This window comes from Poecile atricapillus, chromosome 1 (assembly GCF_030490865.1).
Source record: "Poecile atricapillus isolate bPoeAtr1 chromosome 1, bPoeAtr1.hap1, whole genome shotgun sequence".
In the NCBI taxonomy this organism is placed as follows: Eukaryota; Metazoa; Chordata; class Aves; order Passeriformes; family Paridae; genus Poecile; species Poecile atricapillus.
In genome coordinates, this window is record NC_081249.1 from 70,501,774 (window position 1) to 70,515,765 (window position 13,992).

The 13,992-nt window shown below is 43.2% G+C and overlaps 1 protein-coding gene across 2 annotated transcripts in view; it reads left to right on the forward strand.

Moving 5' to 3' along the window:
• Nucleotides 1-11,877, forward strand: part of ATP8A2 (ATPase phospholipid transporting 8A2) — a 319,093-nt gene extending 307,216 nt beyond the window's left edge. For both annotated transcript variants that reach the window (XM_058827389.1, XM_058827399.1), the window contains one exon: nt 5,517-11,877. In XM_058827389.1, the coding sequence (XP_058683372.1) occupies nt 5,517-5,614 (98 nt within the window). In that variant the 3' untranslated portion in view covers nt 5,615-11,877. The remainder of the gene's footprint in view (nt 1-5,516) is intronic.
• Nucleotides 11,878-13,992: the final 2,115 nt, after the last annotated feature.

Consider the following 13,992-nt stretch of genomic DNA (forward strand, 5'->3'; position numbering starts at 1 on the left):
TACCCTGTTTGAAGTCTTGAACTGTTCATATGTTTCCACCAGGCCCTAAATTCCCAGGCTGTGAAGACCAAAAATTGCTTTTGGGGTTTCAACTCAGAATCTGTTGCTTACATATAAAGCAGGAAAATGGTTTGCTTAGTTACACCTGACAAACGCTTAAGCAAATTAATTGCCTTGATCCAAACAAGGAATGAAAATGGGATTGAATTTCCTAGAACATATTGTAAAGATGCAGTACTGGGTTGGAAATTATTTTTGACAGCAACCATTTCCAATGTTTTGGGAGGAAGCAATGCCCAAACAGTTTTGTTTCTAGTTACATGGAAAGGAGAAAAATCTCACAGGGAGTTTCTGGGCTTCTACTGGTGGTAAATGGTGGGAGGAAAGAGCTGACTGAGGCTGAGTCTACAGGAGGCAGAAGATCACTCTGTGTGTTTCCTTAGCTCTCTGTCGGTGAGCCAGCCCTTCTCCAAAAGCATTAGCACAGCACAAGACCTTAAGGCATGATGTATGGCTGGGGTGCTCCCATATAGCACCAGGCTCTTCCAGATCCAGCCCCCAAAGTGGGCAACAGAGCCGCGCTGCCAGTGCCATGGCAAGTGCCATGCGGGAGTGCCAGCCAGGTTTATTCTCTCAAGCACCTCCTCTCATTAAAGAAACTGGCTCAGAGTGGCTGCCTTGGAGAGTAGCCCCTGCCCATTTAGAAAGGTATGTCCTTAAAGTAAAATATTCACGGCTGTTTTTCTTGCTCTTCGTTTTTGTGTTCCTGAATTGTGTAGAGCTGTCAGAAGCATGGAAGAAATCTGTCTCTGGCTGTACTGTCAAAGATCACGTGTTTCCTTTCTACCAGTATAACTTCTGGGAAGTTTATGAAAACTTAAAAAAATAAAAAATAAAAAACCACACACCAAAAGAAATGGAAGTGTGACGCTCCTGTTTGGATGGCATTGTCAGGAGACTTTAGTGGAAGAGTTGCATATGGTTGCCAAGCCCAGGTGCTAATATAAAACCAGCTCAGTGCAATCTTGTAGGCAGTGCTGCCAACACTGCTCCCCAGGCTGTGTTCACTTCCTGGTGAAGGTGCCTGGTGAAATTGGTCATTCCCTATTCCCATCTGCTTTCTGAAACCTCTTAAGAATGAGCAGGAGTTGGTATGAGAGGAGCAGGCTCCTCTCAGATGTGTCTTTGGACCCTTCCCTTCAGCTTGCTTGGTGGCTCACCCTTGAGGGAAGGAGCAATAACGATTTCCAAAAACTCCCCCTCAGAGGGTTTGTTGGCAGTGAGGTTTTCTCCGGGTCTCCATCCAGATTCTTGCCTTTCTTATTGCTGTGACTTTGTGAGAGTAGCACATCCTTTAGACAAATTCTCTAGATGTAAAAGATGGCTCTTGACCTCCTCTTTCCTCCTGCATGACTGACCTGTGTCACCTGTGCCCCCAGAGCATGGGAGGGGTACCCTCCATCTCTTAGGAAAGTTCCACAGCATCCCTCTAGAGTGGTTTCCCTCCTGTAATGCCCCTGCTGGTGTTCAGTTATCATTTGTCTCACGATGCTCTTTAAAAATGGAGCTGAGTCCTGCTCTGGTTAAGCACGGCTTTGGCAGAACTCCGCCTGAAACACCGATAGCTATGCCTGAGTGAGGATTACTGACCTTGGCCCAGACCTCCTATGCTAGCAAAGAAAATCCCTCTTCCTTTGACAGAATATGGTGATTTCATAGAGTAAATCTGAATGCAGAGCATATGGTTTGCACCTTATTAATCAGTGGAGAAAAAGCACCTGTCATCTGAGGTTCGTTTCACAGTATGGGGGCTGACAAATAATAAATAATAATAATGTGTTCACGCTGAGGGCTCTAATCTCACCATTTATTCTCCACTAGCAGACACCTTCTACCTTTCACTTTTCTGCTAGTGCATTTTTATTGGAAAAACGACAGGGGAGCTATTTGGGATGCTTTTTCAACTCTTTTTCCTCTTATCTTGCATGTGTTTGAAATAAAATATACATTCTGTATTTATTCTGCTTTTTTCTAAGCTACATATTTGTTAACTGTTAAGTGGAGTTGCAGTCTTTTAGTATCAATTTAGAAAAAAATAAATAGGAATAATTGGTTTAGAATTTGATGCTGTGGCATCTGACTGTTTTCTACTTGCAAATACCAGTAAGTTGGTATCTGAGACTAAAGACATGGGACCATTTGTCAGTAATTCCTTTTGGGTCCTTAAGAAAACATGAGCATGGTTTATCAGAAGAGAAATAGATTATTTCTGTAAGCATTAGTCAAACTGTTCAAGATTTCAGGCAGATTTCCCTTTCCCAGATTAAATAGAAGATAATTGCTGGAGAAGTCAAAGCTGAGTTTGCATTCACTTTTAAACTGGTAAATGTGAACAGTGACATCACAGCAAATCTCCTTAAAAACTCTGCAGAACCAAGTGTTTTGCCTGAGACAGAATTTGTCTGGTCAAGTGATAACACAATATGGATTTTCATTATGTCAGAGAGAGTTTTGCTATCTAAGAAGTAATATTTCCTAAAACAGATTTTTTAAAAAAAAGCCCCTCACATCTCCCCAACTCCCTAGAAATTTTAGTGGATTTGAATCTGGGCATTTTTCTCCAAAGGCAAACAAAAATATGCATTTTATACTTTGGACTGTACTAAACCATAATTCCACTGCAGTATGAACTAGTGAAATGCTGCAGCAGATGAGGGTTCTGATGGGCTGCCAGTGACAACTGCACTCTTGCTGGCTGGCCTAAACAAATCCTGGGGCAGACAATTTGGGTGTATCAGAGGAGACTGCAAGGAGTGGAAGGACTCTAAAATAAATCCCTGAAGTGACTAAAACTGTATGTTTTCTCCTCTCTTCCATGAGGAGATCTTCTGGAATAAAAAGAGCCCTCTGGACCCTTTCTGGTCCTGATCTTGGAAGCTATTGTCCATGAGAGTGCTGCTCAGTTTGCCCAGCATTGCTGTCTGTGTTCAAGGCACACACATTGAGGTGGTTGCTGTAGCCCAGCCTTGCACAGACCAGAACAGCCATTGCAGTGAACAGAAAAAGAGTGCATTAAATCAGAGACCTAATGGGAGAATAGATTTGGATCTACTCATAGAATATCAAAGCTTTAAGAAAACGCATCAGGATGCTTTTAAAATTCAGTAGATTGCCTGATAAACCTGGTACCAGTGAAACCTTAGATTTGATGAGAATGTGAATCTCTTCTTAACAAGTGAGCCACACTGACAGATATTCAAAAGTGTCCCTTTCCTCCATTAATAAAAAGTCTCAGACTATAAATGTCCTTCCTCTGTGAGGGTTAGGTGGGTTGTGCCCAGAAGGCTCCGAAGAAATGTGCTCCTTCCTTTGGCTGCTGCAGGACAGCTGATCAATGAGGGCCTTGTTCCCAAGGCAGGCTCATAGGTGTGGTTTTTAAACTGGAGTTGGGGGAGAAGTTCAAACTTCTGGAAAGTTCCCTAGTAACTGACAGATGGAAACTTCCATTGTTTTTGGATGGGGTCTGGAAACAGTGGAAATGTAGAGCTGCTTGGGGAGTGCAGATGGGACTCGAGCATTCGCAGCATTTTGATTCCACAAGGCACAGTCAGCTGCCTAAACAGCTTGAAGTTCAATTTTAATTGTAATGTGAATTGAAAAATGTAATATGAACTCATCTTCCTGCATAGAGAGCTACAGGAAAAGTCTTAAATGAACTGCCAAATGTTGAGCTTCAGCTGAGAAGCTTCAGGGTCACAGCCTTTCCCATGACATATGCACAAAACCCTTGTTGCTGGTAGTCCAGGATGGATGAAGGACATGAAGATGTAAGGATACCCCCAGTATTCTTAACCACAGATCATCTTAGCCTGAAATTTTTTGCTGCATTAAGGTGTTTCCTATTGCTGTGAGAGCAGTGAACAGGTTCCTTTCCCAAAATTCCTGAATTTTGCATTGGTGTTGCAGAGTGATTGGGCTGCCTGGCTGTCTGCAGGCCTGTGCTAGCCCTGGGAATAAGCAAATCATGGGAAGATGAACCCAGGACTGACTTGTGTGGTCAGTGCTGGATTTGCAGTAGTTATGGCAGTTGAAGACTCCACTACACTGGATAATCTCATGGATAAGTAAATATGGCAGAGCCACCTCAGTGCAAGTTGTGTAATGGGACATGGGCTTCAGTCTTCTAGGGCTTAAGCTTGTGGTCTTCAACCAAGTTGACTTATCCATGGAGAATTTAGCCAAAAAAGCTAACAGGATGCTGGCCCTTCACATGGAACAAACTGGAGGTGTTTGTTTAAGTGTGAATCTACCCTTTTAAAATGAAAGCCTGTTTTGTACATCATACTTCCTTTGCAATGATCCAGTATGGACATGCTTTTTTCCAAAAGACCGTTTGCACTTTATGAATGCATTCTGTGAACCTTCAGCAACAGGCAGGAAAAGCTGTGCCTCTGTAGCAGTATGTATATTGGCACAGAATCACTCAGGGAAAATAAAATGGGATGCTGGGATGATTGGTCACGTAATCAAATCAAGGTTCCTGCTGTCCTGCAATCACTTCCGCGAGGGAGATGTGACTCGAGCAATGTGATTGTACTTCTGTTTGAATCCCCTCCACTTACTGGCAAAAATTTTCCTGTTATGCTTGTGACTCAGGGTGTCAAGAAATCTCCTGTCCTTTTCCATAGTTTTCCATTCAGAATTTTCTGTGGGGCCACATCTGCAAGTCTGTCTGCTGTCTGCATCATGTTGCCCCATTAGCTTTTTGTGACTGTTTTACCAGCATTGTGGTGTTCTGAAGATGCTATCAGAAATGTCACTTGCCTATCCACAGTACTTTAAAAGAAATCAGACAAGTGGTTATTTTCATCTGAGCAATTTCTAGGGAAACCCCAGGATTGTGCTAGCTAGCAGGATTAACAAAATAGGCACCTCCAGAATGTGTGTTTGCTCTATGCAAAATATAAGTGACTGGCCAAGAGAATCAAGAGTTTCACAGTGTCATTTGTCAGATGCCACTTGAAAATTTGTTAAAAAATCCTGAGGGGAGTTAAGGGGAAGATGTGGGAAAAATCTGGTTGTGGGCTAGACATTCCCACCTTTCTCCAGAGAAACTGCTGGTATCAAGAAGACTACAGAGGAGTCAAGCCAAAATGCAAATCTCTACTTCTCTGTCAAGTCTTCAGTGAAGCTCTGCCACTATGGGAGTACTATGGGAGTGTCTTCAAATCAATCTGTAGCTTATTAGGTTAACTCAGAGGGCATTGGTGACTGTGTGCACTGACCTGGCCTGGGGAGGGAGGCAGAGGGACAGAGCTGGCAGCAGACACTCTTTCTGTGCCACATGGGCAATGCAGTGCACAGCTCTGAGCGTCAGAAGCACAGCACAGAAATTAAGATGGTTGCAGTCTCAATTACATAACTTCAGTGATGCCTGAAACTGTTCCTAAAAGTGGTCTGTGCTTTTGAGCTCAACTCCAGTAACTGATTTCTTTTTTCTTCCTTTTCTTTTTCAGATGGGTATGCATTTTCTCAAGAAGAACACGGTGTTGTGTCCCAGTCGCAAGTTGTTCGATCCTACGATACAACCAAAAGGAGAACAGAAATAGAATAAATTATTCTTTACTTGATGGGTGGTGGGAATAATGGGATTTGGATCGATGCATCCACTGTTAACACATTCTTGACTAGGTTTGGTGGCAGCAGCCAAAACACCAGAGAACTCATTTCTGTGGCCTTAGCCAACAAGTTTCTGTATTCTCCCTGCAAACCTTGAGTGCATATTGTGGGGGGAAATCATTGTTTGACTCAGTCGCAAAGCTCTCTGCCTAAAGTTTTGTTTATGTTGTTATGAAGCATTTGACTGTGCTATGTGAGGTGTGAAATTAAAAACAATGTTTTACCACTATCTAAAACATCGGCATAAGGTTGTTCTGGGGGAAAAGTAGAAAATTTATGTTCCATGAGAAGTCAGCCTTTGCTTAATTGGAACGGGGTGCTGAGATTTCCTGTTTTGTTACACACAGACCAAGTGCACACAACTGCATGCAGACTTTACTCCTTCTTGTATTCACTGTTTACTAATTTGGCTGAAATTTTCAACAGACCATTTGGCGTGAAATTTTTGATTGCAACACAGTTTGTAGCTAAAAATGCTTATTTGCCTTCTTGTGACAGAATAAGACAAGATAGCAATAAATTACTTAGAATATTTCTTGCCCTTCAAGATTTATTAGGGTTCTATCTTAGCTTTCTGGAACCCAACTAATTGCTTACTCACACAGTCAGGATGTGGAAGTCAGAGCTTGGCAGGGCAGCTGTCTTGAGTGCATGGCATTGTACACAAAGATGAACTCAACTAGGTGCCTCCTCATAATGCTTCATGATGTATTTGGATGTGCACTTCAAATCCAGCCTGGGGCTTCCCTCCATCACCCCATTCCCAGTTTAACAGTAGAACAAAGCAGTGAGAATTTTAATTTAAAGGTATCATCTTGTTAGATATGTTGATAAGATGTACTTCTGCATAGGAGGCTGATAGTGTAACCCTAAAGAAGCCTTCCTCTGGCCAGGTAAGGGAGATTTGCAGAGGGGTGCAGGACAGGATTACACATGTGCATGCACACACATGGACACACACAGAGCTGGCCATTCTGAAGAGAAGACCTGCTGTTTGTTTGTTCAGCCAAACCAGTCCTTCTTCTAGAAATGATCCATCAACAGGCTTCCCAAAACACCCAGACCCATGAGCCCTGGAAGGAATGCTGGCTCCATGGCCTTGCTGTGCCAGTGGGACAGACATGCTGCTGCATGAAATTAATTTAAAATTTTGGATTTTAAAGAAAAAAAAAAAAAAAGGGCAAAAACTGGGGCATAAGTTAAAGCTGAAAGAACTCTTAGAAAGCTTATGCTGTCCTCCAGACAAGTTCTATTAATTTTAGTCGCCAAGACACGTTTCTGAACAGTATAAAGTAAATACTGCTGTGTTTAAGCCAGGCTTCGTGGTTAATGTATATACTACATCTGTGTATTTGAAAAGTTGGCGTTGTTTTTTGCCCTATTGACCATCATCCAGAATTTTCTATTGATTTAAATATATCCGAAAGCAATTTGAATATGAATGTTTATGTTTAGCAAAGGAAAGGAAAGCTCCAGCCTGGCCTACTGGTTTAATCTTCCTTAAGGGTTGTGAGTAAATGCCAGCGCTCAAGTGCTGTAATTCAAGTTCCAGTGCCGTCTCAGAGGTTCGGAGTTCCCTTCTATTTTAGAAAAGGCAAATTTTGCTCCTGCAGTGCCAGTCAGGATTGGTCTTGGATTAGGCTGATGGCAAAGAGGGAGAAGTCATCCCCTTCTTTCTGCAGTGCTAATGAGACAATTATGCAATAAGGAAAATGTGCAAATAATTTTGCCATAGGCATGAACGTCAAGGGGCCAAGTGTGGATGTGTGTATTTTCTGGGAGAGGAATTTTGTTTAAAGGCACAGATACTAGTGCAGAGAATAAATAAGGGGGGAGCAAACCTGATCCCAGGAGTTTTTAAATCTTAATGCTGATATAACCTGTTAAACACTTCCTTTTATTTAGAAACCAAATCTGTTTAGGAAATGTGTGGTGTAAGCCTCTCCTCAAAACCGCTAATTGTTTCTTCCTTTTGTAAAAACACAAGGAAAATTAACTTCCCACCAAGGCAAAATGAGATCAGCTTAGTCTTTGTACTCTAAGCTACACGCCAAACATTGGCATGTAAACAATTTGGAGGCTTTTCATGAGGCTGCAGAAAGAAAAACTTTAAAAAGCCTTTGGATAATGAAGAATGGCAAGTAAATGTGTTAAGCAGAGAATAGAAGGGATCCCAGAGTTTTTACTGTTCTTAACTTAGGGCAACAAAATTTTACAGAACATAATGAAAGGTGCTGGGGAGGAGCAGCTGTCATCTGATGTGATTTATTTTATTAGTGCAGACTATGGGCTGTATCATTTTGACCTCCCTGTAAATTGAGGTCAGTGTGTGTCACAAACAAAAACCCTCCCTAGTGTGAATGGTGGCTTAGACTGTGGTACGTGTGTTGGTTGTCAGCTCAATGGGAATTGCACATGGGATTTGTCACAGTGCTATACAGTATGTGACACTGGGGCTAGCGGGTCAGACTTTATCATCACTGTATGGCCTTAATCTCTAGCTGAGTTAATTCTGTAGAACCCACCCAGGTCAAGACCTGGCATTCTTCTTGTTCTTTGCAGTCATTACAGGAATTGATGTATTTAATGTGCCGTAGACTGGGTGTTGGAGTTGCTTGTCTTGATGAGCAATGGTGAGGTGTATTCGGGTGCCGTGTTAGCAGAAGGAGAATGACAGCTGCTCTGCATCAACAGAATTCCTTGTTCATTAGGGCAAATGCAGAGAGCAGCAACAGCAGCCTTTGAAAGTGCTGTGTGAAAATATTATCAACTAGACAGGGTATCGGAGCAGAAGGAATGGGGGATTTCTGCGTGACTGTCCAGGCTGAACTGCTGAGGGTTCATCAGAAAAGGCTTTTCTGAGCTGCTCTCTGCACTAACCAGAAGGAGATGGGTTTGGATATTCAGATGGAAGTGGTGATTTTCCTGCATTAGATTTGGCTCTAGTTGCTGCTTTTTATAACATCATAATCGCAGCTTGCATAGAAGCTGCTGCTCCTTTAATGATTGCCTAGTAGCAATTTAAAGCTGGCGAGCGGGAGCCTGAGCTGGTCTGAGCACTGCTGAGAAGTCTGTTGACATTTTCTCTTCCTTGACAGGGCTTCAGGTCTTGCTGTAGGGAGCTCGAATGGGAAGTCAGTAATAATTTGTCAAGGAGAAATGGTGAACAACCAATAGAAGTATCTGGGACAAACTAAGCTGCTATTGTATCTAAAAATGTGTATAGAGTTAACATGAACTATATGGGCTGTAAATTAAGATAACAGTCAAGCCTCGCTAATCTGCAGTTCACTAGACTACACACCTCTTAGTGCATGCCAAAACTGTGCAGTCTCTTCCCCTGCCTCAGCCAGCAGCTCTTAGCAGATGCTGCAGGGAAGTCTTCTGTTACCAAGATGACATTATTTTTTACAGCATGTACTGGAGTGTGTTTGCTGGGAGACAGTCATAAAAATAAATTCATAAATAAAGAAGAGAAAGCTTTATTTATGTGAATATGTGAAATGTGGGGACATGGTCAGTGGCCACACAGGGTACAACTTGGCCCTCTGTGGACAACCTAAGAGCCCAAGAGGTGCGCAGTCCTTGCACTGTCCCTATCCTGCAGGCTTAGTTTGCCCTTTTGGGATAACTCACTAAATCTTCTGTTTTCACATTACCTCCAGTCATCAGTGAAGATAAGTGATACTCTCTTTACATTCTCTCTTGGTTTTATAAATAATGACTTAATTTAAATGCTCTGAGCAGTGTACTTCTCACAGCTCAGCTTTGAAACAGAGCAAGGCAATGAGTGGGTGCTTGGCCCTGAGATGCACCTTGGGTTTGTCAGATTTCTCATTAGTGTTAAGCACTGAGGTTAGTTTTGAATCCTCACACAGTATCGATGCCTTAAACTTCAATCAGGTTGCAGGAGAGCTCTTTGTGTCCTGTTGAGTCTAACAAGAAATGGTGATGGTATGAAATACCTGAGAAGTTGGAGAGGAGCTGTGTCTATGCTATACCTGGTGAATCTGGGTAGCAGTCTGCTTCTGAAACGTGGCACTGACCCTGCACATTCCTCAGGCTCCAGACAGTTGGACCCCTTCTGTCCTGTCAGGAAGGATTCTTGCACTCACCTCTTCTCAGTATCCTATAGACACCCAAGAGAGGCTTCACTACATTTCAGCATCTGTGACCAGAGCTGTGTGTCCAGAGAAGGCCACAGGATAGGTCAGTACAATAGGTGACAACAAAATAAATCCATATGGGTACCTTTTCCATATGTAGCAGTAAGATTAATGGAGGCTTTGAGCTTTGTTGGCAAATGAAAACCAGAAACTGCCCTGCACTGCTTGGCCACACAAGTGAATCCCAAAGGTGATCGCTTCTCAATGACCTGCAGGAAACCTAGACAGCCTGACTGAGTTTATCTGGCCAGGAATGTGCTTTTGGATGGGTTGTCTGGAGAGGTGAAGGGACTGGGAAACAAAACAGATCAGCCAAGACCACTGCTGCTGTTAGAGGTTAGTGAGGGGGGGGATTCCTCAGGCATCCATGAAGAGCTGTGATAAAGCTGATTTCTTTGGTTCCTTCCTGTGGCTCTGGGAAAGAAGCAGAGGTGAGATGAGAATTTGTGAAGGACTTTTACCTCCTGAAGATGAGTTTCTCTGGTACCAAGCTGAATCCTAGGCTTGGAAGGAGTCCCTGCCAGAAGTGTCCTCTGCTTAGCATACTTTGGCTCTAGCAGGTTGTTTCCTGGGTTATGAAGATTGCTAAATTGTTTACTGGTTCCTCTTTGCCTCATGGACTCACCAGAACTGAGCACTGGAATTATTTCAGTCCTGACTGACAGTCCGTCATGAAGAGTTAGTGGGACTTCTGCCTAGGTGTTGCTCCTGGGCAGGTTCTTGTCCCTCAGGCCAGTGCAAGGGGCATGTTAACCTGGGGACCTGGATCTCTTTGTGATCAGTGTATGAAGCCCAGGGGTTGTTTCGTTTGGATTCTTGGCCTGCTCATTTGTGGTGTGAACTGAGGGTAAAGTGGCTGAGTACTGGTGTTTATCCAAAGCCTTCCTTTATGTATGAAGAAGGTGAGATAAGTTCTCCTGAAGTCTGCCACAAGAGGTCTGTTCTCCTTCAGCGTCTTTGTAGCTACTAAAGAGAAACAGAAGTTGGTAAATGACAAATTCTGTGTGGGCAATCCCAGCTCTGGGCAATCACTCAGAAGTCTAGCGATGAAGAAAAGTGTTAATATATTGCCAAACTGTCACTATGCATAGCTGGAAGGTCAGCGCCCTTGTAATTATGGAGCAATGAAGCCAAGGGAAAAAGCCAACATTAACAGAAAGACATGATTGTTTTAAATCCTAACTACCTTACTGGGTGGTTTTCCTGCGAAGATGTTCCAGATGTTGTCTTGGCATAAATTAATCAATTTCAAAACATCTGCAGGGTTTCTTAGAAAACATGGAGTTCACCAGACAGTGCATATGCTCTCCTCTGCCCTTCTGGTTGATATGTTGATTCAGAAAGGGAATGAGGGTACTTGCTGTTCTTACCGTCAAGAGTTCATAGACTGGAAAGCTGCTCAAAGTTGTTGCTCAGCTCTTTTTTTTATTTATTTTTTTTTTATAAAGAGCTCCAGTTATAAAGCAGTGAGGCAGCCAAGCCCTCTGGGACTGTGTACATGTGTGTGCTGGAAGAGTTGTCTGACTTGAAAACCTCCCCCTGTCCCTCCTTCTGCCCCCAAAGTGCAGCCCATTGCACTGGGAGGTCAAATATTCAGCGTCTTGAGTGACAGGGTCTTTAACAGCATCTTTTTCATCAGTGAGCCAAGTCATGTGCCCACTTGTCTGTCATATCTGTACTCGAATTGCTTAAATATTGTTTCAGATGGAGACGTTTTAATCTGGATATGCAGAGAGGAGTGATGCTGTGGGGGGATGTTTAATTGGCTCCCAGCAGAGCAGCAGTGGTGTGTGGGTTTTTTTCCTCTAGAAGTGTTACCATTTTCAGGTCCTATTAATGTCCTCTGGTAGTTTAAATACAGCATTGCATTACAGTGGAGTTTGTTTCCCTCCCAGACTGAATACAAATGAAGGTCATTTACTTGTATTTTTAGAAGGTTCAGAAAACTTAGACAATTTGTAGCTTTGAACAGCATTGTTGACTGTTGTATGTCTGCACAAAAATATTTCCAATAAACCTTTTATTAAAGCAATCCAGTGGACCAAGGCTTGTTTGTTTTATCCCCCCACAAGCTTTGCAGCAAGAGTTCAGTGTTAAATACATTTGAGATTTAGCCTGCAAAGCTGGTGAATGGATTATTTTTATTTTTTCACGGCCTTTTGGGTGTGTTTTAAGGGCCTGCTCATTAGAACAAGGCTTGAGTTCCTTTAGTAGGTCTCAAATCAGGCCCCAAATGCAAGGCTAGAATGGCAAAATACGAACTGGTCGTGATGAGCTGACAGCAGGTACTGGTATTTGAATGGTGTCTTCAGGGTGAAAACTATCTTTTTATATAAGCTGGATAGGGAGAGATTCTTCTTCAAATAATACACTTGATCTCACCAAGTGAGAGTGATCTCTACCAAAATAAAGCTTGGAAGTCTTTTGTCCCAATTAAGTCACATAGACACAGCAGGGGAAAATTAAGCCCTAAAAACCCTCCCTTGCCTCCTTACTTGCAGCTAAATTTGCAAGAAGCTTTTTTAACACTGGCCCTTCAGGCTCCTGAGCCTGGTGGGGAGCACGGTGTGACAGTGCAGGGAGGTGTGAGGTGAGGCACGAGCGCGGCCGGTGATTCCCTCCAGAGCACAGGACAGGCTGTTCCTGCCCGCTGGGGAACATGGCATCGCTCTGCTGCTGATGCACAGCCCACGGTGCCGAGCTCGCTCGCGTTGCCAGAGCTGGAGAAGTGACTCTGCAGCTCCCTGGCCTCAAGCAAGAGTGGCAGCAGGAAGCGCCACACGAAGGCTCTCATGTCCCAGTAGCGCTGCATCCGTACACACCAAGGGACACTTGGCAGTGGCTCGGGAATGGGACTCAAGTTCTGGCTGAAGTTAAGTTTGCAGGAAAGGTTGGCCTTGATTTTTGGTGACCATGGGGAGCATGCACTATAGATCCCTATAGAGAATGAAAGGGTATAAGCTTTAACAAAGAGATCCTTTTGTCTAAATATTAATAGATGCTGGAATTAAACAGATTTTATCAGGAGCAAAATGCATATTTATATATAGTTTGGCTAAAATTTTTCCCCCTTAGGGTGCCATAATTTGAGGAATAGAATTTTTCCTAATAGATTGCCGGCAGAACCAGTTTTTAAAAGCGTAGAGAGACTTTTTTACAACAAATTATTTCTGGATTTTTTTTTTAATTACGGAACAGAAAGAAGCTGTAAGCCAAATCTCCCCTCTTCCCTTAACAATTCATTGCTTGAGCCCATTTCAAAACATTTTTATCCCAAAAGCCAGACCAGTGTCCTCTTTTCCTTTGGAGGGAAATAAAAAGAAAGTGATGAACTTGTGTATCCCTGTTTTGCTGCAATAAGTGCCTGCTCCTTCTCTGGGCCTCCATAGCTGCAGCCCAGCCTGCAAGCATGTAGCAGCAGGAACTGAGCTGATTGTAAAAGCTTCCCACACATCTGGGCAATCAATTATGCCAAAATAAAATTGATGATAAACCTAAATAAGCCTTATTCAGTTGGTGGTGGGAGAATTGGATGCTCAGCCCACTGCTCCCTGCACTGTCGTCTCTTTTACAGCGCACTAAAAGGGAAATAATTCTCAGAATTGTTAAAAATAACGGATTGCTGCTTAAACCCCTTATTAGATATATTAGTTGACTAATCACCTCCGAGACTTTTCCTCTAACAGTCTGACAGGCAAGGCTGTGAGAGAGCCTAGTGCTCATGTCCCAGAGACAATATTTGCCGGAGCAGCTGCTAAGTCTGTTGACGGCAGTCTTCAGTGCCTCATACCAGAACAAAGAAGAATCAAAGTCCCTAAACCTGTAGATTAATGCTCAAGTCTGAAATGGGAGCATTAAAAAATAAAAGTGTAACTGAGAAAGGTCCAGCTGAGGAATGTTAAGCAAGAAGATTTCAGAAACATAATCCCTTTTAGTGAGTGCTGCTGTGGCAGTCCCCGGTCACCAGCCCTCCCTCCAGCACCTCGTGCCTCTTTGAGTTTCCTCAGCATCTGGGGTGCAGCAAGTCCTCAGAAACCTGGAAGGAGCAATGAGTTTCCTCCTCAGCAGAAATACAGGACTGCAGAGAAACGAGGCTTTAAAAGTCCCTGAAAGACGTTGCTGGTTTTTGGCTGTCCTCGCTGGGCAA